The sequence below is a fragment of the Lutjanus erythropterus genome, chromosome 8 (assembly GCF_056507025.1).
Source record: "Lutjanus erythropterus isolate fLutEry1 chromosome 8, fLutEry1.hap2, whole genome shotgun sequence".
Classification (NCBI taxonomy): domain Eukaryota; kingdom Metazoa; phylum Chordata; class Actinopteri; order Lutjaniformes; family Lutjanidae; genus Lutjanus; species Lutjanus erythropterus.
This window is the reverse complement of record NC_139324.1, coordinates 27,740,745-27,762,898: the sequence shown is the minus strand read 5'-3', so window position 1 is coordinate 27,762,898 and position 22,154 is coordinate 27,740,745. Positions and strand designations below refer to the sequence as shown.

The following is a 22,154-nucleotide window of genomic DNA, read 5'->3' as shown; positions in this document are numbered from 1 at the left end:
TCCTGTACTTCAGCAATGACCAGAAGTCAGCCGTTACAGCAAACCTGTGCTGCTTCATTCCACTTTGAATTAATAAGATGAAATGTACTTTCAGGAGTCCTCTGCGTCCAGGACAAAACGTGAGATTGGAGAAAGAAAAGCTGCTTTGAAAATGTCTTCTCTGTCAGGCAAAAATAAAGTGTTGGTGAGTATTTGTGTGGCTGTATTCACATTATAAACACTGTAAAAATAAGAAAAGTTAAGAACACTCAAAACTCCAAGGCAACTTACTTAAATAGATTTTTTTCTTAGTTTTAAGCCCAACTCAGACTCTTAAAGGTAAACTCCAATTTGTCCAAGCAGTTCCTAAACGCACCAGAAAGGTAGTTGAATGTTGGGTCTCGTTCCCAGAACCTCAAATACTGATGTTTTGGGTTTGGTAAAGCATCCTGAATGCAACAAAACAATGAGAAGGAAAGTTGAACATGATTTTTTTTTTAGGAAAATATTACATATTATGCCTGTAAGTTTGGAAAAAGTTTTACCAGCTAATAATGTTTTGTTGAGATAAATTGCTTCTTTAGATAAACTTGAATCTTTGAGTCTTAGTAAACCTCCAAAAATGTATTTCAGAAACTGGTAAGTAAAGTCAGTGAAGTGAAAAACCATTTAACCGTTTAATTTTTAAGCACCTAAATAATGACAAATCAGGTTCACAACTCACTGCGGACTATGTCTGAAATACATTTTTTGGGCTCAAAGATTCAAGTTTATCTACAGAAGAAATGTAAATTAAATCAACAAAATATTACAAGTTGGCAAAACACTGTAGAGTTCATTTCAAAACTTTGAAAGTTAAAAATCCAGTGAAGGAAGTTGCCTTGACATTGTGAGCTTTCTCAACATTTTTTTAAACAGTGAAAGTTGGGATTGCTTTGATGTGTGACCGTCTCTTTCCTTCCTAGTCGTGTGACGGTGGGCTCAAATGTGTGGTGCTCAAGTGCCCCCTACAGGGCGTGGACAGTACAACAGTTGAACTGAGATCTCGCCTCTGGAACTCGACCTTTATTGAGGTAACGCGTCGTATTTTGATCGTTTCTGTGCGTCTCACCCGTGTTTTCGTGATGCCTCGTGGTTTGACTGTTTTTCCTGAGAAGCTGTTTTTGTTTGTACACAGGATTATGCTGCTCTTTCATACCTGCAAATTGTCGTGAAGGCCTCGCTCGTCCTTCACGCTCAGGCTGAAAACATGATCCTGAGAACTCCTGAAACTAATGTAAGTAGCTCAAGTACTTGTACTTTACATGAGTATTTCAATCTTTTACAACTTTCTACTTCTAGTTCGCTATATGTTAGAGCCAAATATTGTACATTCTTATGACTGCTTTAGTTATTTGTTACTTAAGATTTTTTTCTGATAAACTAAAGGAGTGAATTCTCCTGCTTGTTAAGTTAAATAAACAAGAAGGTCCCCATTTCTTCTCAGCCAAGGACCCCTTATGAGATATAAACTTGATGCTTCACAGTGTACCATGCGTGTCACATACAGTTTGCGTTGATAGTAACAGCAAAAGTAGAAGAACGACATAAACAACATGGACATACAGCATTGAGTGAATAAAGTTACAGGTTAATATAAAATATACAGTTCATTATCATTACCAGTGAGCATTGACCCCTTTCAAAATAAAGGTCTGATAACGCTTTAATGATAAGCAAAATGTTATTGACTGTCTTTGCTAGATTTTTAACTTCTGGTATTTCCATGATGGCCTTGCAGGCCACATGAAACCTTTCAGTCGGCCGCATCTGTCCCTCGGGCCGCATTTTTCACCCAGGTCTGTTATAGATCATGATGCATTGCCGTTGATTAAATTACTCAACAGTATATAAAGTGGCTAAAGTTAACACAACATCAAACAGCTATAGCAATAAAATGCAACATACATATTAATGCAGCAAAAATATTATTCAAGAACATGTATAACAGTAAAACACTGACAGGGACCATTTCACTGCACAATGAGTACTTTTATTTGTTTTTTAGTATAGGAGCTGTACACTTCCTCCTGTTTACTGTCTTGATCCTAACTCACCTTTTTTTATCTCCTCATGTTGATGTTTCATCACAGGTGACTCTGACCGTGACCCCAGAAAGTACTGTAGCGCAGCACGGTGGCGTTCCCTGGTGGATCATTCTGGTGGCTGTTCTTGCAGGAATCTTGATTTTGGCTTTGTTGGTGTTTCTGCTCTGGAAGGTAAAATGTGAACTCAGTTGAATACATTGTTTGCTAGTTTTTATTTGCTGTTACTGATTTTCTTTGGTTTCTTTGTTTTTTTAATTTAGTCTGTCAAATAAGGGTTTTTAAGGCCTCACTTCAGGCTGTTGTACCCATTATTTTGACATTTCTAGACTAAACATTTATGTGATTAATTGGAAAGCAAAAAAAAGGAGATTAAGCAAGAATTGAAAGGAAAAATCAGACAGTTGTACTTGTAATTTTAAGGCATCGGGAAGACAATAAATGAATCAAAACTATGTCCCATCAGGAGATCGACGACACCCCTCTCATGCCTGAATCTAGAGCCAGGAGCCAGTTAGCTTAGCTTAGCATAAAGACCTGAAAGTATGCGTGAAAGTGACAAAATCTGTCTACCACGACCTCGAAGGCTCACTAAACACGTTATATGTTGTTTGTTTTGTTTGTACAAACACTGAAGTGTAAAAATGACTGACATTTGATATTCAAAGCTGTCCAGATAAAGTATTTCCTTCATAAAATGTATTTCCTCTGGTGTTACGCTGGAAGAAACCATAACGGCTGTTGACTATTATCACTGCTTCAGTTTGTCAATCTTAACACTTCATCATCCTTGCTCCCCCCCCTCAGTGTGGTTTCTTCAAGAGAGCAACAAGAGACCAACACGATCCTGCATATCACAAGGCAGAGATCCATGTTCAGCCCTCTGACAAAGACAAACTCTCTGCTGAGGCCTGATTTATACTCTGAAAAGGGGTAAAAAACAAGCTGTCAGCATGGAGTGCCATTACTGCAGCGACTAATGAACTCACTTTTCCAGCCAAATCAGCTGACTCAATGCAGAAAAATTCAATCAGGCACATATTGTACTGAGACCACGAAGGAAAATGTACATCACACAGAAACTTTTAAGCCTAAATGTAACATGAAATACATACTGAAGTGTATAATCTTTGTGAAGTAGTCTTGGGTTGGGTTGTACCAACATGGATTGTTTTTTTTTTTAAATCATATTAAATCATGGTTTAACTTAAAATTATGTTGCACCAAACTTTTAAACTAGCTTGGATTAAATTGAATTCTATTGTACTAAAACTTTAATCTCAGATTTAAAAAGTGATCCAGTATTAACTTTAAACGACACTTGAAGACGTTTAACTTTTAAGATGGCTGAAAAATGATCAAGTTCTTTAAAGAAAGTCAAGAGACAAAATCGACCCAGTTGAGTTGAATGAAGGGAGGAGAAATTAGAGATGTTGTGAACAGGCTAACTAGGCTAACTAACTAACTGCTAGCTAGAAAACATAGTAATGCTTGGATTTTTACTTTTTAGCTAAGAAGCAAACTGCATAATGCTTTGTTAACTATTTAGCCAGCTAGCAAACAAAATAATGTCTTTACTTTTTACCTAGCTAGCATACAATGCAATGGTTTGTTAACTTTTTAAGCTAGCTAGAAAACTGTAACATTTTTATTCTTTACTTTTTAGCTAGCTAGCAAACTGTAACATGTTTATTCTTTACTTTTTAGCTAGCAAACAATCAATGTAGAATTTTGTTAACTTTTTATCAAGCTAGCAACATTATATCATTTTTATTTTTTACTTTTTAGCTAGCTAAAAGTTTTTCCCCCTCCTATATACCTACTAGGTCCTGACAGGATTCAAATTTATTTTTATTTATTTATTTATTCATATAAATTTCTCCATATTAATTAATTTAGGTTAACATCGTTATACTTGGATTTACTAAACTGAGATTAGTTTTTGGTTGTTCAACAGAGCTCTGCTTAATTTTAAGTCAGGATTTACTCATTTTAAACCTAGTTATGCTTAACTCTGATTAGAGCTAATCTTAGATTAGATTAATCTTTGTTGGTGCAACCCTATCTTAAGTTTTCTGATATCTGTACAATATGTGTCTCTGAATTTTGCCAAGAAATCAGTGCATTTTCTTGCCAACAGGCTTAATATTTTCCTTCTCCCAACCCCCTTTTTTTTGGTAACTGTTCTGTGCTCTGCAGATGCTTTTGGCTGTCATTGCTTTGGCTGTCTGAAATGACCCATTTAAAAACTGCAAAGCATGCTTAACGTCCCTGCACATCTCTCCTCAGCTGTTTACAGTGTGCATGAATATTTCCTGACATTTATCACCTCTTACTAACGCATTGTGTTTTTTGAAATCTCCCTCCCCAGTGTGGATTCTTCAAACGCTCCAAGCGAGATGACAGCGTCCCTCGTTACCACGCAGTGCGGATAAAGAAGGAAACTCCTGAGTATAAAGATGGAAAAGTCAAGCTTGATCCGTTTGAGAAAAAGCAGTGGATGACAACTTGGATTGACAATGAAAGCTACTCGTGAACAGTGTCAGGCCTTTTGTTCATTTAATGAACATGATGCTCAGTGATTAAAAAAAAAATTGTAGATAATCCTTTTCAGGAATTAGTTGGGTAACATCTTTGAATTTTTACACTGTATAGATGATGACATGTTTTTTGTAAGTTTTGTACATATTTAAATACTTCTGCACACTGTATATTTATTTTTTGGTAAAAAAAAATAACTGCAGCCAAAGAGTTTTTTTTTTTTTTCAGTCTTATGTCTGCCCTGAAGCAAAAGGGCAAAGTTTACTACTGTGTCATTGTTGAGTTGGATTGTCTTACTAAAAGCCTAAAGTCTATGCAAGGAAGGTACATCCAGCTCAGTGTAATATGAATGTAAATCAGTACATTTTTGTTGTTTTATACATCTAGTTTCAGTACTTTGCCACAGAAAACCTATTTGAAATGACATTTAGGTACATTGTTATTAATTAAAGATGTACAAATGACCACGACTGATTCTAAATGCAAGCGGAGGTGTTTTTCCACACTTTCATACGTCACCTCTTCTCACCTTTGTGGCATTCAGGTAGCATCCACTGTACTGTAGGTCGTCACTGGATAAGACTTCAACTCTTTCTGTTCCATGTGAGGAATCCAAAGGGACGATGGTGAAAAGCTTCTGAAATGTATGTTTTATAGATTTAATTCAAAGTTAAATGTCTGACTTGTTGAATTTTTAAGTATAATAATTAAAAAAAACGTTTAAACACTGATTTCCACTGTGCAACTTTATTTTCTATTCATCTGCTGATTAGGTTTAATTGATTGTTTGGTCTATAAACTTAACAATCAGTGGATTGATGGAGTTGACGTCACATACAGGGGTGAGTCCAGACTGTTTTGACTGGGTGGCTCAAGTGGAGCACTGACTTATTGTTATATATTTTTTTTGTTTTATTAAATCGAAAATAAGCACTAATTTAAAATGCATCATTCAATAATTAAAGAGAACTGAGGGTTTTTCACAGCATAGTCATAATGAGTGGACATTTTATTTTTTAAAGTTGCTAGAAATTATCTTAACCGTAATCATGCACATTTTAAAACCCTAATTCTTATTTAGCTTTAAGAGTTACAGAGTTGACATGTTATGGTTGAGACGCATCTGATGGCAAAATTATTCAATCATTTGGTCAAAAACATTCGTTTCTTCTAACTTTTTAAAAACAGGATATGAGACAGGGTCCTTGGTCCTTTTTATACCTAATTAAAATCATGTTTTTGTAAAAGCTGTATTTTAATTTTAGAAAAAAGTGAAATAGTCCATTTTTACACCCATGTTATCAGTAGGTATTGTTAGTTTTATATTTTAAGGGTTTTTAATTGTTTGAAGCTGTGACTTCTCTTCTGAGACGGGTGTTTTCTGGCAAATTTAGAAATTAAAAAAATTAAAGCAAAACAAAACATAATTAAAATGAGAATAAATTTTTACCCCAAAAATGGACTTAAGTGTTTGAAGTAATTATTATAACAATAACAATGTATTTTTCTATTTCATTAATAAAAATCAATCTAGACACATTACTGGCTAAAATAACCATGTATATTAGATTGTATAAATACATATGGAATAATGTAATTATACACAACTTTTTGTGTGACATGACTTGTTTTGATATCCGCATTATGGATCACTGAAAAACCCCTATCAGTCACACACTGTATCAAAGCTTTGACATCATTCAGATGTTACAGGGACACAGAAAGGTCAACCTGACTAAAACACTGCCGCTGATTTAAATGGCAGTGATGCTTATTTGTAAACCCACAGAACAGAGTCTTATTCAAGAGATTTATTTAATCATATCTGTTTTGAACAAGAAGAGCATTTACATGGAGGACAGGTTCATTTTCACTACTCTATATAAAAGCTGTTGCATTGAAAATATCACTCTTTATGGAACCCTAAATGACTCAAAGCAGTCGAGGTAAATGGCAAATTAAGAGGAGCTGTTGATGAACGCTTTGGCTTTGCACCCACAGCATCTCGACCTTTAAGTGCATCCCTCTTAATGACTACTGGAAAAAAACAAAATCCAAAGTTAGCACTGTGTCAAAATACATGTCAGCATATTTATTCCAGATCAGTCAAATGTTAGGCGAAAGGTTTTCTCCTGCTCCTTGCGCTGGTTGTCACACAATTTGGACACTTCCTCTACTCGTCTCTGCAGAAGAACCGAGTTCTGATCGATCCACTGAAGTGAATCCATGTGGGTGTTGAGAATTTTACAGATCTGCTGAAGCTGAGGAAGAGAGAGAGAAAAAAAAGAGAGGCAGGTGATTAATTCAATACGCTACAAGACAACCTCATTCCACAACCACATTCTCTTTTTATCTACCTTTTACACAACTTCCCAACTTTTTTGGCATTGGAGTTGCAAATAAATAAAATTATGTCTCATCTTACCGGGTCACTGGTATCTGCTGGGCCGCTGGACGTGTTCAGGTGCTCGATGATCTCCTTCAGGTCCTGCGACATCCTTTTCAGCTGCGCATCCACGTTCTCTGCAAGCTTGTACGTTCTTTCACGTTCCTCGTCAGCGTTCTGCATGTAGATTGTTCCGCTTTGCTCTTTCACCGACTCCTCAAGTGGGCAGAGCAAGTCCTCCAGCTCCTTCTGCTGGGACAGGATGAAATCCAGTTCCTGGTTTAGCCTCCTCTGATCCAGCTTCACCTTCTCCATCTCCTTATGCAGGGCTGTGATCTTCTCGCCGTTCTCCACCAGCATGCGGTCCCAGGCGTTCACCTGAGTCGCCTGCTGTAAGAAATGTCTCTCCTGGTCCTCAAGCTCGAGACTCCACTTGTTAATGAGACCCTCCAGCTGGGCGTAGGTCATCACCGGAGGAGCAGCGGTTGTAGTGATCGCTGTGGCTGTAGCAGTTGCTGTGGTACTTGCACCGGACACAGGTTTAAGTGTGAAGGTTGTAGCGGCGCCTGGTGCAGGGGCTGCAGTTGTGGCAACAGAAGTAGGGGCAGCGATGGAGGTGGTGGCTGCTGGCCCCAGAGGTTTGAGAATAAACAGACTATTACCACCAGCTGCTGTGGTTGTTGCAGCAGCGGTGCTTGCTACTGAAGTTGCGGCTGCACCTAAAATAAAGCCTGAACCTGCTGTAGTGGTGGTAGCAGGAGCAGCTGCTGAAGGGATAGTTGCAGTGAAGAGAGACGGGCCTGTGGCTGGAGCTGCCTGTGTGGAGGCAGGGGGTGCAGGGGTTGATGAGGGTTTAACCCCAAAAGCCCCAAATCCTCCACCCTGACCTGTACGGGTGTAAGAAAATATCAATACATGTAGGGTTGTCAAAAGCACTGATATCTTTTCAATACCACATGTTTAAAAATAATCCAATACTAAAATCTGATAGTTTTCAAATTGCAGGAGACACAATATTCAGTCAAGATTACGTGTGTCAAAACACTATTTTTAAAGTAAACATTTCTGCATGTCTGAGCGTACACATCATATCATATTCCACATACTTCAGAATTTTTCAGCTCTAATTGAAAGTACTTAAAAAATAGAAAAGAAAAGGATCCATGTGCTCATTTTAGATCTCAGTTCATTTCAGTCTTTACTGTCCTGCCTGAAATTTGGATCGCAGGAAAAACAGCGATCAGGGACTTTTTCTCTGTAAGTGCTGTGTGTAGGATGTTAATTTAAAAAGTTTGAGTGTCTTTTTTAATACTGGTATTGCATCAAAGTTCAAATTTTTGGTATTGTGTCAACCATGGGTACCTGGTTGAGCCTGATGATATTAGATTTTGTGATACTATATCAATTAAAATAAATAACTATAAAAAAAACTGTACAATGATACATAAAGATTTGTAGTAATGCCTCATTATGTGTTCTTTAAACCAAGGCTGCTATATATCTTTTTTTTTCTTATCTTTTATTAGCATTAATAAACTTAACCAACTTAACTAGAACCAGACCAATACACCGGTCAGCAGATATTGATCTAGCAGAATAGTTTTGAAGAATCACAACTGTTTTTGTTTTTGTTTTAATAGTGATGTCCACTATATTTGTTTTGGTCAGAACTGTGGAATATGAAATCATCCATTTTGCTCACTACATCTGAGCCTTTGTTACTTTCATGTGAACATAAATTACAGCTTACATAAACTTCAAAAAAAAAAAAAATGTGAAAATTGGTTACCTTATCAGTATCAGACATGAAAGGAAGGTAATTATTGGTTATCAGTATTGGCTGGAAAAAAAATCCATATAGTGCATCCCTAAATTATGAATTAAGAATATCGGCAGATATATCAATATCATAATACCAGCATTGGCCTAAAAATCCTGTATCGGTCAGGCTCAACTTAAACTTAGATTTTATTCAAATGGAAGTGCATTCTTTGTACTAACAGGTTTTCCCCCCGAAAATTTGATGTGAAAAATAGAAACATATCAAATTCTTATCAACACACAGCTCTACTGACCTGTTGTGGTTGCAGCGGTGGAGGCTTGTTGGGTTTGGGGCTGGCTGCCCAAGGTGAGGTTGGAAGGAGCGCTGGTGCCGAAGCTGAAGCCCCCTCCTGGGGCAGCAGCGGGGGGCGCAGCTGTGGTCACCTGGACCTTGTTTGCTCCGAAGCTGAACCCGCCGAAAGAGAGACCACCTGCGGCCGTGGTCGCTGTCGGGGCGGCTGATGATGCTGCCGGAGCTGTGGATGGGGCTGCGGGTTGGGGTTGAGGTGGAGCCGCAGTCCCAAAGGTGAAGCCTCCTCCCGCAGGGGCAGCAGCGGTGGTACCCGTACCCAGGGTGAACCCTGACACCGCAGCTGGAGCTACTGCGGAGCCCAAAGTCAGGCCTGGTGTTGCTGTGGTGGTTTGTGGAGCCGAGCTCATCCCAAATGTGGTGGCGGTGGGGGCGGCGGCTGCGGGGGTCCCAAAAGAGAAGCCTCCCCCGGCTGCTGTGCTCTTTGCTGGGGTGCCAAAGCTGAAGGAGCTGCCGGTGGGGTTGGATGTGGCCTGAGTGGCAGTCCCGAAGGTGAAGCCCCCTCCTGAAGCCGCAGGTGTAGAGTTTGCCATCGCGAAACCCGTGCCCGGGGCGGCGGCTGCGGGCTTCTGAGCTCCGAACGCAAAGCCCGTGGAGGCCTGACCAAAGTTGAATCCGCCACTCATTTTAAATTTAACGTTATTATCGATAACAGCTAACGTACAAAATGGTCACTTCCTCGCGGAACAGCGCCACGGCTTTTGGCGGGTCACAAAACGAGTTGGTTCAACTGACGTTACCGAAGAAACAACGTCTTTACTGCGACGAATCCCGAGACGTTAGCTGTTAATAAAGTCAACCACCGTTTTGTTACCGTTACCTTGTCCCAGGCGGCCACCATAAAACTAAAACATAGCCTTCGCAAAAACGTGGCCCGCTTGTTTCACTTCGTCACGCAGGCATCTCTGTAGTTGACTAAAGGAAGTGACGGCTGTTAGGACCAAATAATAACGAAGACTGTTTCTTCGCCCTGAGTTTTGCCTGCCAGCAGAAAAAATCCCGCCTCTGTCGTGAGATTGACAGATCCACCGCCCAACCACAGTCCTGATCAGACCCGAACCGTAATTTGATTGGTACAGCTCTATGCCTGAAAATACATACTTAGGGAAAAATAAAGGTGACGTTTCCAAAGAGTACTGAGTTTACATAAAGAAAAGCACTCTATTAACACGAGCTGCTTGCTAACTTTGAAAGAATGAAATAGATTGTGAAAAGAACTGTTTGTTATAAATGTCTTCATTGCATCCACATATGAAACAGACTAAAAGAACCTGCAGGTACAACAATTCAAAATAAATATTACTATTGAAATATTACACGGACTGAAAAATAGTAAAAACAACAGAGATGTATAACACCTTGGATATTCTTCTTTAATATATGTACATTATTATTGTTCTCTTTTAAAATTTAAAATGGTCTGTTAGTGTTTTTCCTAAAGATTTGGCCAAAATAAATAAATAAATTACACTATACAGTTTGTAATTGCTTAAAAAAAACATTTGAAATATAATCAGATCTGCTTTTCTTAATATTTTTCTCTTTGGTTTTATGCTTGTTTTTTCAACCTTCTTTTTATCCACACGTAAGCTTCTAGTGTAGCCTTTGTGTTCTTATGTGAACATAAAGTATATTTTATTTGTCACTTTGAGTAACACCCCCCTAAATGCATAGAAGGAAATAAAACATGCAGAAAAAGAGATAATAATAATAATAATAATAATAATAATAATAATAATAATAATAATAATAATAGTAATAATAATAATAATAAGAATGACAATAATAAAAATAAAAATAGAAACAAATGCATTTCAAAATTAATAAATATGTTTGAAAACTGAATAAAATCATAAATTAATTAAGTTAAATGGAAAAATAAATAAATAGGAGAATCAACACAAGGGTAAATATTATAATAAAATTTTTTTTGGTAAATTCAACGGCATATTAATTAATTTATTCATTCACTTATTTATTTTTTGGCACTTTTTTCTTTAAAAAAAAGAAGTGCATTTTCATTAATAAAGTTCTTAAAATGTATCTTTACGAAGTCGAGACGTACTGACGTGTCTTATCTTTACGTCGTCGTGACTCTTCGGGTTAGCTAACTGCACACTGAGTACTAGTACAACGGTCTGTGCATGTTGACATTTCTACCACTAAGTATTCCGTGTTGAGCAACTGCAGTGAAGGACGGTCTAGAAATATTTTCCCGTCGCGGTGATTATGGAGGCACACCTTTTACCAAATCACTCAGTAACAGACTTTAATTTTCCGACTGTGCTTGCGAGCTGCTGAAGTTAGCCTGGAGGCTAATGTCAACATAGATTAGCTAACGTTAAACTGTTAACTGCGTGTCTGAGCTGCGGATGCCACCTGTGATCAGACTTAAGAAGCACCTTCTCTTTCTGTGACACCGACTGAACACCGTCGTCCGCCAAGTGAACCCAGCACAGGAACCGTCAGGATGAGGATTTTAAGGTTTCTGAGGAGCAGCGTCTCCATAGGAAAGGACATTGACTATTACTCCAAATTTTCACCTTCCCCTCTGTCAATGAAGCAGTTTCTAGATTTCGGTAAGAGGATGTACAAACGGCACAGACACCACTGACTGTATGACTGCATTTACAGCTCTTTAAAGCAGTGACTTCCAGCTGTTTTGCTTCTGCTTGATGTAAAGCACTCCTTAACTTTTACTTTGTGAGCTGTTCAATCAAATGATGAATGCTATTCATAGATTGTTCACATTGGTCCGAGGAGATGAAACCATATAAGCCTATTCAGTTAGTTATTCTTAGAAGGGCCAGATGTGGAAAAAAATAAGTGCCACTGAACTTCATAATGTCTGTAAACTCGTGAATTTCAATGTGATTTTTTTGTTTGTTTGTTTTTTCTCCACCCTAGTAGTTTTCACAATTGGAAAAGGAACATTATGTACCAAAGTACAGGAAAACTACAACATCTTTGTAAACTTAATTTAGAGGTAGCTTGATGTTTTAAAAGGACAGTTCATTGCTAAATCAGAAATATTTTTCATATTTTTCCTCTGGCCTGTAGTGTTTTTTTATCCATCTAGTTTTGATGTGAGTTGCAGAGTTTTGGAGAGCCGTAGATATTTCTGACTTCTCTCCAGTGTAGTGAAACTAGGTGGCACTTGTTCTTTGTTGTGCATTTAAAAAAAACTCAATTTAATATCTTTTCCCAGAAATCATGACCCAGTTACTCAAAGTAATCTGCAGACCTTGTTGTGAGCAGTTTCATGTAGGAACTACTTATGATTCTACTTAATACTAGGAGCAACTTTTGATACTTGATTAATCAGCTTCTGTCAGAATATGAGAAAAAAGTCTAAATTCTCTGATTTCATCTTTTTAAATGTGAATATATATATATATATATATTTTATGATAGTAACCTGAATATCTTTATGTTGCGAGCAAAACAAGATAATTGAGGACGTCATCTTAGGCTTTGGGAAATACTTGACATTTTTCAGCATTTTCTGACATTTTCTAGATGAAACACCTACTAATCAAGAAAATAACTGGCCTATTAATCAACCATGAAAATAATCATTAGTTGCAGCCCTAGTTATGGTAGATAAATTTATATTGCTTCATGATGTACACACTGCCACGTCACTCAGTTTTTGTTACAGCCCAGGCTGTTTCTGATATTCTAATTCAATTCTGATTTTTTATTCTGATATTTCTGTGTGTGTTTCACCCTTCAGGCTCAGAAAATGCATGTGAGAAAACCTCCTTCGCCTTCCTCAGACAGGAGTTGCCTGTGAGGTTGGCAAACATCATGAAAGAGATCAACTTGTTGCCCGACAACTTACTCAGGACTCCATCTGTCCGGCTGGTCCAGGGCTGGTACGCACGTTTTCTTCTGCTTTGTCTGCGTTATCACTTACATCACACTGATGTCTGTGAATAGATGGATAGATTTAATACATTTATTTTTTCACATGCAGGTACATGCAAAGTCTTGAGGAGATTCTTGAGTTCAAAGACAAAAATGCAGACGACGAGAAAGTCACTTATGAGTAAGTAAATTAAAACTTGCACTGTGCAGTTTATTTCTTGTGTTAGTGCGGTTTTGTTTTTCACACCGTGCTGTAATTCTCGTGTCCTTGCTTAGTTTCACAGACGCGGTAATAAAAATCAGGAACCGGCACAATGACGTCATCCCCACCATGGCTCAGGGAGTTGTGGAGTACAAGGAGACGTACGGCACAGACCCGATTGTCAGCCAGAACGTTCAGTATTTTCTAGATCGTTTCTACATGAGCAGGATATCCATCAGGATGCTGCTCAACCAGCACAGTGAGTAGATTCTCTCCTGCTTCAGAAAACATCATCTCTTTATTGTTTTGATGATATCTGACTGCTATAGATCAGCAGATACTTAAGGTTGCAGTATTGGTATCAATGCTGAACATGAGAAAGTGGTATGGAGACGTTCCTAGATAACAAACCCACAATATACATTTGTGGATGTACATTTTTCTCTCAATTAATTAAGGAATTATGTACAGTGAGCAGGTCGTTACAGTAAAATAAACCCTGACAGGGTGATGCAGGACCACGACACCAGAGAATATCAATAGTATGACACAAAATGTTCATTTTAAAATTATTTTTCGGGTTTAAAAATGATTTAAATCCTCCTCCAGAATCTGTGGTCAGAGCTGTGTCCATAGCAACGGTCTGTTATACAGAACTAGAATTCTGTAATTGACCAATCAGAATCAAGTATTTAACAAAAGCCATGTAATGATTAATTATAACAACTTTGTCTGTAAAATGTCAGAAAATAGTGGAAATCATGATGATGTCTCCCCAAACCCAGAAATATTCAATTTACTATCAGAGAGACAAAGAAAAGCTGCAAATCTTTTCCTTTAAAAAAGACTTAAACAATTAATTATTTATCAAAATCCTCGCTGAATAATTAAATAATATTAAAGATGACTAAACAGTTAATCACTTTATCTTTCATCATCCTATTTTCAAAATGCAACAAAAAATAAAAACGTCATCATCACGCTGCCGTGTACAGTGTCATGTCAGCCACTGTGTCATGTGTCATTTCACGCCCTGTTTTGATTGGTTGTAAACCTGGGTCATATATGATCATTTTAACACAGGCTGTCTTTGGTTGGCAAAGCTCTAAATGGACCATTGTGGAGTCTCACTGTGTGACACAGAACAAAGTTTCCTTCACGATTGTCAGCTTTTGTCTGAGACATCCCCAAATCACACAGTGTATCAGGGCTTTTCAATGAGCACAATGAGTAAAAAAAAACTTCTGTTTATCAGCATCAGTCTGTGAATCAGTTCTCTTTCTTTCTCATACTTGCAGTCTTTATCTCGTGTCCCACATTCAATCTGGAAGCTAAAACTCTTAAAGCTTCAGACGACAAAGAAAAAAAACCCTTGTCAATGTTGTTTCTTATTTTTCCCTTAAAGCTACAACAAGGAACTTTGGTGTTGTGTTAATGTTGGAGGCCCCTGTGGACAAAAGCTGTACCGTTTCCACCATAATAACCACAAATGTTGAAAATAAAAATTATCTAAATAAAAATGCTTCATTTTAACTGGTCATATCGCTCCACATCAGTGTAACTTTGTTTGGGGAAAATGTAAACACAGACTGGTTACATCTGAAGAAAGTCTGACCTGGTGGCAGCCAGTAAGAATAACTGTATAGAAATAGACGATCTTCTTGCTGAAGGTCTTTTAACTTATTTAGGTCATATAGAGGCAGCAGAGACTTTTTCATAACAAGTTAAAAACTCCTTGTAGTATCTTTAAAGTTCATTACAAAATCAGTAAATCAACAGAAACAACAGCAGACATTGTTGACTTTTTTATATCATAAACATACAGTATAGATTACATGTTCTGTGTCAGTCTTTTGATTTCGGCCTTGGCGTGTTCTCTCTCATTATCTCATCATGACCCTGTAAATCTTGTTTCGGTACTTTCATGGTTTTGTTTGTTTTATCGAGATGTCCTCATGTTTCTTGTTTGTCCTCATTGTGCTGAACGGCAGGAAAACCAGCAGGTTGGCTGCGGCTGTGATCTTAAAAGGTTTCAGACAGTAGAGGAGAGTCACTACAGTTTTCACTCTTTGCTCTTTTGCTCAGATTTTGTTTAACCTACATATTTAATATACTCAGGCAAACCGCCTACGTACGTCTGCTGCCATAAACCACTCAAAATTTTTCAAAAGAGAAAACAAGTTGTGAGGAATTTAGCCTAAAATAGACACTGTCTGATGTTTGAAGTGAATCGCATGTGAGTCTTAATTGTAACAGTGTGAGCTGTGGTTGTAACATGGCTAAAAAAAAAACAGCATTACACAAACAGTTTTCAAGGCAAATCCAACAAGATTTCAGTTAAACAACTGTTTTTTATGTTGATTTCATGCCATGGATGTTATCAGACAATATATAAAACATAATGATGCAATCAGAACTTAATGGTTGTACCAAGTGGCACATTTGTGTGTTGGCAAGTACTACGATCACACCTTGGAGGAGTTAGTGAATATAACTGATGGAGGTTATATAAGGCATAATGTACAGTGAGCAGGTTGTTACTGCGACATAAATCCTAACAGGGTGATGCAGGATCCCAATGTGAAACAGGGGGTCTTGAATCGTCCCGAAGGGGTTTATTTCACAATAATGACCTGCTCACTGTACGTTATCCTGCTTATTGCATGGTTACCTACCAATATAAAAAATAGACACAAAATAGTCATTTTAAAATGATTTTAAGGATTTAAAAATGATCATATTGCTCCTCCAGAGTCCATGATTAGAACTGCGCCCATAGCAATGGCCTCTCCTTCATAGCAATGGTCTGTTATACTGAAATAACAGACTTTAGAATACTGTAATTGCCCAATCAGAATTGAGCGTTAAACAAAGCCATGTAATAAAAAAGTACTACATACCTCTAATCTGATTTAGAATAAACTGACCACAGATCAGCCTGTTGGCCAGTACAGCTCCTTCCCTTCGGGCAAATGAGTTGCTGGTCTCGAACATGTTTTGGCGTTCCTTACAGAGCAGACCAAACAGAAACATGTAGACAGCAGTGTGGATTTTAGCTTTACAACACACAAACACAACTTTTGTACTCTAAAAATAGCCCTGGAGCTTCATTTTAGACATTTCTAGACAGGTTTTTCAGGCGTCATTCCCTGCAGAGTGGATAAATCCTGCTGATGTTTCTCAGAGATGTTTAGTACTTCACTGACCACATGCTGATATGATGATACCATGATGACATTTACATAGCAAGAGAAAACTTGCGGTGCAATTAAAACAACTCTCCCCTACACACGCTTCTTTATGGAGCAGTTGCACAAATGTAAACTGAAATAACACTTACTGCACGCACATTTGTTTGTATTGCAGCGCTCCTGTTTGGTGGGAAGGTGAAGGTGAACCCAGCACATCCCAAACAGATCGGCAGTATTGATCCACACTGTCGTGTCAGCGAGGTTATTAAAGGTGAGGCTGTCGCAATGTTTTATGAGGAACGTGCCGTGACAGAGTCTTTCAAGTTATTTAGGTTCACTCTGTTCTTTCCTGAAAACAAATCTCTTCCTCGTAGATGCCTATGAAAATGCCCGAAACCTTTGTGACCGTTACTACATGAACTCTCCTGAGCTGGTGATGGAGGAATTCAATGGTAATCTGATTAGATATTAGGAAGAAGAAAAAAAAAGTACACAGACAAAGTGACACAGACACATTGCAAGCATGCAGATTTGTTGGCTTGATTAAACCACATCTGATCCAATTAAAGTCTAATCTTTGCTCACTTGTTTGTCTTAGCCGTTGAAGAGCAAGAAAAACCCATCACTATGGTCTACGTTCCGTCTCATTTGTATCACATGGTGTTTGAGCTTTTTAAGGTAGGACAGTTCTACGTTTTCATTTGTTGTGTTTCTCCTTTGTGAATCATTCGGGGAAAAAACTTTTGCTTTTATGCGCTCTTTCATCATCGCAGAACGCCATGAGAGCCACCATGGAGTTATACGGCGATGCCTTGGAGTATCCTCCTATCCACGCGCAGGTCGCTCTGGGAACTGAAGATCTGACGGTCAAGGTAAATCTGCTGCGCGCACCAGTGATCCACTCTTTTTTTTTATTTTTAACCAAAACTCACCAGTGAAAATGTTAAAGGTTAACTCAGCCTGTCAGCCGTGAAACTAAGCTACAGCGTTATCCCTCCGGGCAACTGGACCATCCAACTATGTCCATTAAAATATCTTGTTTTTGCCACAGTCAGTTATTACAAGTGTCTGACAACATTATGGAAAGGATCGCTGCAGAGAGAGACCTTTTGTTAAAGAGGAAGATCCTTTTTGTTCAACCAGAAACAGCTGTTTTATTGCTCTCTCCAAACAAACCAGACCTCTGCAAAACTATAATTTTAACGTCATTATCTTCTTTCAGACTTGACTAAAACTGTTCTGGCACCACTGGTCCAACAATCACCACCTCTGGCTGTTCGGTCAAAAGAAACATCGTGCAGTTCAATCCGTTCCTGTGGCTCCTCTCCTGATATTTTCACACCTAACTCTGTGAATTAGAAGTTTATTTTGACAAAAACAGCTACAGATGGTGATTGTTGGAAGAGCAAAAAGATGAATCAATTCACTCTCAATTGCCCATATTATTACCCCAAAGTCAGTTACCCATACATTCGGGTAATTTGAGTTTTAGGTGAATTTTATTTTGTTTCTGTCAAGTTTGATTGAAGTGTGTTTTACGATGTTAACATTTCAGTTTTACAAATGGAGTCTGGTTAGTTTTAGCTCAGTCTCTGTAGGCATCCTTTTCATAATGTTGTCAGGCACTTGAAATAATTATCTGAGCCTGTCAGTGGCAAAAAAAACCCCCAAAACACTTTTAATGGACGTACTATGCACAGTTGCTTGGATGGACTATATTGTAGCTTAGTTTTACTCCTGTCAGCTTCAGTACTGGACCAATATCAAAAATACTTGTGCTCAGTTGTTACTTATAAGGATGCAGGTTGAAAAAACACTGCACTTACCCTTTAAAGCAACATATTTGGATTGTTTGAATTGTTCAGACCATATAATCTTCTCCAGGTGAGTGATCGTGGAGGAGGCGTGCCGCTGCGTAAGATCGACCGCTTGTTTACCTACACGTACTCCACAGCTCCTCGGCCGAGCATCGACGGGTCCCGCGCTGCTCCTCTGGTCAGTGTTTCTGACGTCGATCAATACTAATGTGGATACATGTGACTTTTATAAAATTGCATTAACTTCAGTCTCACTTTTAAAGAAAAATGCATTGATCACGCTGTAACAACTACAAAACAAAACCGAGATTGGAAGAGATCATTAGGAGATTATTTAATATTAATTAATTAATGAGATTCAAGGCTGCAATTTAAGATGATTATAAAATATCCATAAAATATCAGAAAATGATGAGGTCCTTAAATATCTTGTTTTGTCCAAAACCCAAAGATATTCAGTTTACTGTCATAGAGGAGTAAAGAAATCAGAAAATATTCACATTAAAGCTGGAATCAGAGAATTTGACTTTTATTTTCTTAATATATGACTCAGAAACATTAATAGTAGGCAATTAATCAAACAGTTGACAGTTAATCAATTAATCGATACAGCTCTAAAGAGATTACTAAACATACTTTTTCTGCCAGAGTGGACATGAAACAGGTTTTGAAAGAGTCTTAAATTTAACCTGTTGAAAACTGCAAAAACCATCGTCCACTGAACTCGACGAATCGGTGATGTAACCAGGTCCTTCTTCACAGCAGACATTTTGAATTGCGTCACGAGATGTGGAACTGGGACACCTAAATGGAATGCAGCCATCGCTGTTACTAATGACACACTTGTGCTGTCCTGGTATGACAAGGTGATATAAAGGTGATATAAAAAGGCCCGTGTCAGCACTTATTGCCCTCCAGGTTCTTTGTGTGCTCGGTCAGTTTCTGAATCTCATAAATTTACCACTTAAACCTCAGAGGAGAATATCAGTTTTATTTGCATACAGGGACCATCTTCTTCTCAATACTGAAATACCGAGTTCAGCTGTATCACCAAGCCGTACTAACTGGAGTAAAGATTTAAACATTTAGAGTTTTTGACCACATTTAGACTGCCTTCATATAGGGATGAAGTTTGCTTGGTGTCTGTTATGATTTAATCCACAGGCTTCTTGTCCAAGTTGGCTGAAAAGTTAAGAAGTTCACTCTTAACCTTTGAAAGAGTAGATGGCAAAAAAATAATAACTTGCTTTTTTCAAAGCTTTCAATTGTATGAGATGATCTTCTTGTAACAAATACATCTGCTATTCGTCCTTATGGTTATGTAATATGTATACAATAAATAATAATACTACTAATAATAATGATAGTATAATAATAATAGTTTTCATTTATAAAACACACGTCAAAATTCATGTTATAAAGTGTTTTCACAAAGGCAGCAAATTAAAATCATCAGGTTTTAAAATAAAACAAAAATAATTGGTGTATGAAACTAATATTCTGTAAAAGGTAAGAAAAGGTAAATAAAAACATTTTTAAGAAACAAAACAATTAAAACTTAAAACGCTGGTAAAATCAGGCAATAAAACGCTTTCACAGTAAAAAGTCAGTTTGTGTCTTCAGCTTGTTCCAGTGTCTGACTGTCTTCACAGTGTCCTGGTTGTGTTGATGTTGGAGGAACGACCTCTGCTGTGTTTTTCTCCAGGCTGGTTACGGGTACGGGCTGCCCATCTCTCGGCTGTACGCGCGCTACTTTCAAGGGGACCTGAAGCTGTACTCTCTGGAGGGTTACGGAACCGACGCTGTGATCTACATTCGGGTAACCTGAGTTTTCCATTAACGGCGTGTGACAGTGTGAGGTTGTGCGCGTCATCCAGCTGTTAACTTTGCTCTCTGAATCCCGCGTCAGGCGCTCTCCACGGAGTCCATCGAGCGGCTTCCCGTGTACAACAAGTCCGCCTGGAAACACTACAAGACGATCCACGAGGCCGACGACTGGTGCGTCCCCAGCAACAAGCCCAAGGACATGACGACATTTCGCAGTTTCTAGACTGAATGGCTGCGGTCCTGAAGCGAGAGGTGTGTGAGTGTGTGTGTGTGTGTGTGTGTGTGTGTGTGTGTGTGTGTGTGTGTAATGGTCTGTTCTCTTTTTACAGAAAAGTAAAAAGAAAAGAATAATAGAACAAGTTTTAGTGCCATATATTTCGTGTACAATGATAGATTTTGGAGAGCAGCAGCCCTCAATTAAAAAACATTTTTCCTTCATACTCCTACTGGTACTAATGTTAGAGATGAATCAGGACCAGGTCTCTGCTGTTGAAAGTCAAGACCACCAATACTGGATTTTTTTAAGCTATTATCAGACTACTACATGTATATATATACATATATATATATATGTGTACTATATTTCAGTTTTAAAAAATCCTCACAACAACATGTTGTTTTTTGTTAACATAGTCAACAAACATTTTCTTTAAGAATCCCTGAACTGCGGTTATTAAAGAGTTGCAGTAATGTCCCGAGCTGTCTCCGGTGGACAGACCTTGTAACGACGGTGCTGTTTCTAAATGACGTCACACCTGTCTTGTCATTTCTGTTCTCAGGGTTCCTGCACATTTTCCGTTTCAAAATTCCAGACTTCCTTTTAGACTTTTCAGACCATATATCTGACCCGCGCTCCTTTGAACATTTTGTCTGCTCTGGCTGCTCCAGACACCATGAAAAACACATGACAAATTGTATTTTTTAGAAATTCTGAATTTTAGATTTTAGAAAACAGAATAGGCATTAGGGTTGGATATTATTGAAAAATATTCGATACTGGTAGCAGTAGTGATACTTTCAATACCAATTTTTTACATTACAAGTGGAGTTTTCAACTCCTTTTTATACACTTGAAGCAGTTTAACATAAAAATATATCCCTATTTACCACAATGTGGTTAAACTTAAGTTGTCTGTTTTATGTTTCAGCACCTTTGTATAAAAACAAAGCATAAAAAACAAACCACAACTTGGAGATTTACTCCAAAGCTGTTGAAATTTGGTATTAAGTGACAAGCCATTTTTTGATTCACAATAGTATTAAAGCAGTTGGTGCCAAAAAAGTATTGAAGTTTGGTATCCAGGTCTAATAGGGGCAAAAGTCTCAAAACACGAATACTTTTCCACGTTTCTTTTCCTTTCTGCCATAATTATTCACCTTATTGGCTGCTAAAATGCAGATGAAAGGTTTGCATATTAATTCAAATTGTACTCAGTACTTGACTATGATTTTAAAAGTCACTAAGTTACAGTGTTAAAAATACTTAAATATGAGTAAAAGAGACAAGAAAATCTACTCATAAAAGTATAAGTACGCCAAAAAACTACTTCATTACAGTAAATCAGAGTATTTGTAATCAGTTACTTCCACCCCTGAAAACCACACAGTCACCTAACCTCTCTGTAGGACTGTTTGTGTAACTTGAGGGTTCGTCTTACACGAGTTCAGGCTTGAAATGGACGTGTCGGTGTCTTTATCGGTGACTGCATCCCTGCATCTGTGTTGTTTTCCACGTAGAAACTCCCACTCAGCCATTAAAAAAAAACAAAAAAACAAAAAAAAAAAAAAACCGCTTTCGCTTGTTAGAGGACTGATGCCTGCCCTTCCATCAAAACTGTAGCATTGTCATCATGTAGAAACCTGCGTCAGGTCACGTGGGAAAATGTCTTTAGAAAGTAACTCTCAGTATAGGAAATCACATAACCTCACCACTTAAAACCAGACATATAAAACAAAGAAAGCAAACTGATCGCTTGGTTTTGTCGCTGTGTTACATGGCAGCCATATTGAACAGGGCAAAACAGACTTGTGAACAAATACGAGTATAAAAAGCACTATGATAGTTATTAACCTATTTCAACGAGTCGTTCAGGGGTTTATGATCTACATGGAGTCGGTTAGAAAAA

The 22,154-nt window shown here is 38.0% G+C and overlaps 3 protein-coding genes across 5 annotated transcripts in view; 2 read left to right on the top strand and 1 right to left on the bottom strand.

The window, feature by feature from the left end:
- The window catches only part of itga6a (integrin, alpha 6a), a 31,538-nt gene extending 26,924 nt beyond the window's left edge, over positions 1 to 4,614 (top strand). Inside the window, exons 21-26 of one of the 2 annotated variants that reach the window (XM_084725151.1) lie at positions 95 to 184; positions 945 to 1,052; positions 1,157 to 1,255; positions 2,112 to 2,237; positions 2,871 to 2,996; positions 4,435 to 4,573. In XM_084725151.1, the coding sequence (XP_084581277.1) occupies positions 95 to 184; positions 945 to 1,052; positions 1,157 to 1,255; positions 2,112 to 2,237; positions 2,871 to 2,978 (531 nt within the window). In that variant the 3' untranslated portion in view covers positions 2,979 to 2,996; positions 4,435 to 4,573. Of the gene's footprint in view, positions 1 to 94; positions 185 to 944; positions 1,053 to 1,156; positions 1,256 to 2,111; positions 2,238 to 2,870; positions 2,997 to 4,434 lie in introns of both variants that reach the window. The other variant, XM_084725150.1, reaches the window with a different exon arrangement.
- A 1,786-nt stretch (positions 4,615 to 6,400) lies between these two features.
- Positions 6,401 to 10,067, bottom strand: LOC146322974 (uncharacterized). The gene is made up of 3 exons (XM_084725149.1): positions 9,066 to 10,067; positions 7,030 to 7,877; positions 6,401 to 6,865 (listed from the first exon to the last, which is right to left on the bottom strand). The coding sequence occupies exons 1-3, from the start codon at positions 9,745 to 9,747 to the stop codon at positions 6,707 to 6,709; spliced, it is 1,689 nt and encodes a 562-aa protein (XP_084581275.1). The 5' UTR covers positions 9,748 to 10,067; the 3' UTR covers positions 6,401 to 6,706.
- A 1,145-nt stretch (positions 10,068 to 11,212) lies between these two features.
- pdk1 (pyruvate dehydrogenase kinase, isozyme 1) lies at positions 11,213 to 20,726 on the top strand. 2 transcript variants are annotated; one of them, XM_084725147.1, is made up of 11 exons: positions 11,214 to 11,700; positions 12,858 to 12,999; positions 13,101 to 13,172; positions 13,268 to 13,452; positions 16,560 to 16,655; positions 16,759 to 16,836; positions 16,983 to 17,062; positions 17,158 to 17,256; positions 18,269 to 18,379; positions 19,907 to 20,020; positions 20,111 to 20,726. In XM_084725147.1, exons 1-11 carry the CDS (start codon positions 11,592 to 11,594, stop codon positions 20,249 to 20,251), a joined length of 1,227 nt encoding a protein of 408 aa, XP_084581273.1. In that variant the 5' UTR covers positions 11,214 to 11,591; the 3' UTR covers positions 20,252 to 20,726. The 2 variants fall into 2 exon arrangements, with proteins under 2 accessions (XP_084581274.1, XP_084581273.1); XM_084725148.1 differs by lacking the exon at positions 18,269 to 18,379 and having other exon boundaries at positions 11,213 to 11,700.
- The last annotated feature ends 1,428 nt before the right edge of the window (positions 20,727 to 22,154 follow it).

What these genes read in the sequence shown, in the direction of transcription:
- LOC146322974 (XM_084725149.1), bottom strand. Translation starts at nt 9,747, where the DNA reads ATGAGTGGCGGATTCAACTTTGGTCAGGCCTCCACGGGCTTTGCGTTC. An exon ending in CACCGCTGCAACCACAACAG is followed by an intron (nt 7,878 to 9,065) that starts GTCAGTAGAGCT and finishes ACACCCGTACAG; the next exon opens with GTCAGGGTGGAGGATTTGGG. An exon ending in CAGCAGATACCAGTGACCCG is followed by an intron (nt 6,866 to 7,029) that starts GTAAGATGAGAC and finishes TCTCTTCCTCAG; the next exon opens with CTTCAGCAGATCTGTAAAAT.
- pdk1 (XM_084725147.1), top strand. Translation starts at nt 11,592, where the DNA reads ATGAGGATTTTAAGGTTTCTGAGGAGCAGCGTCTCCATAGGAAAGGAC. An exon ending in CTGAAGATCTGACGGTCAAG is followed by an intron (nt 17,257 to 18,268) that starts GTAAATCTGCTG and finishes AATCTTCTCCAG; the next exon opens with GTGAGTGATCGTGGAGGAGG. An exon ending in GGTCCCGCGCTGCTCCTCTG is followed by an intron (nt 18,380 to 19,906) that starts GTCAGTGTTTCT and finishes GTTTTTCTCCAG; the next exon opens with GCTGGTTACGGGTACGGGCT.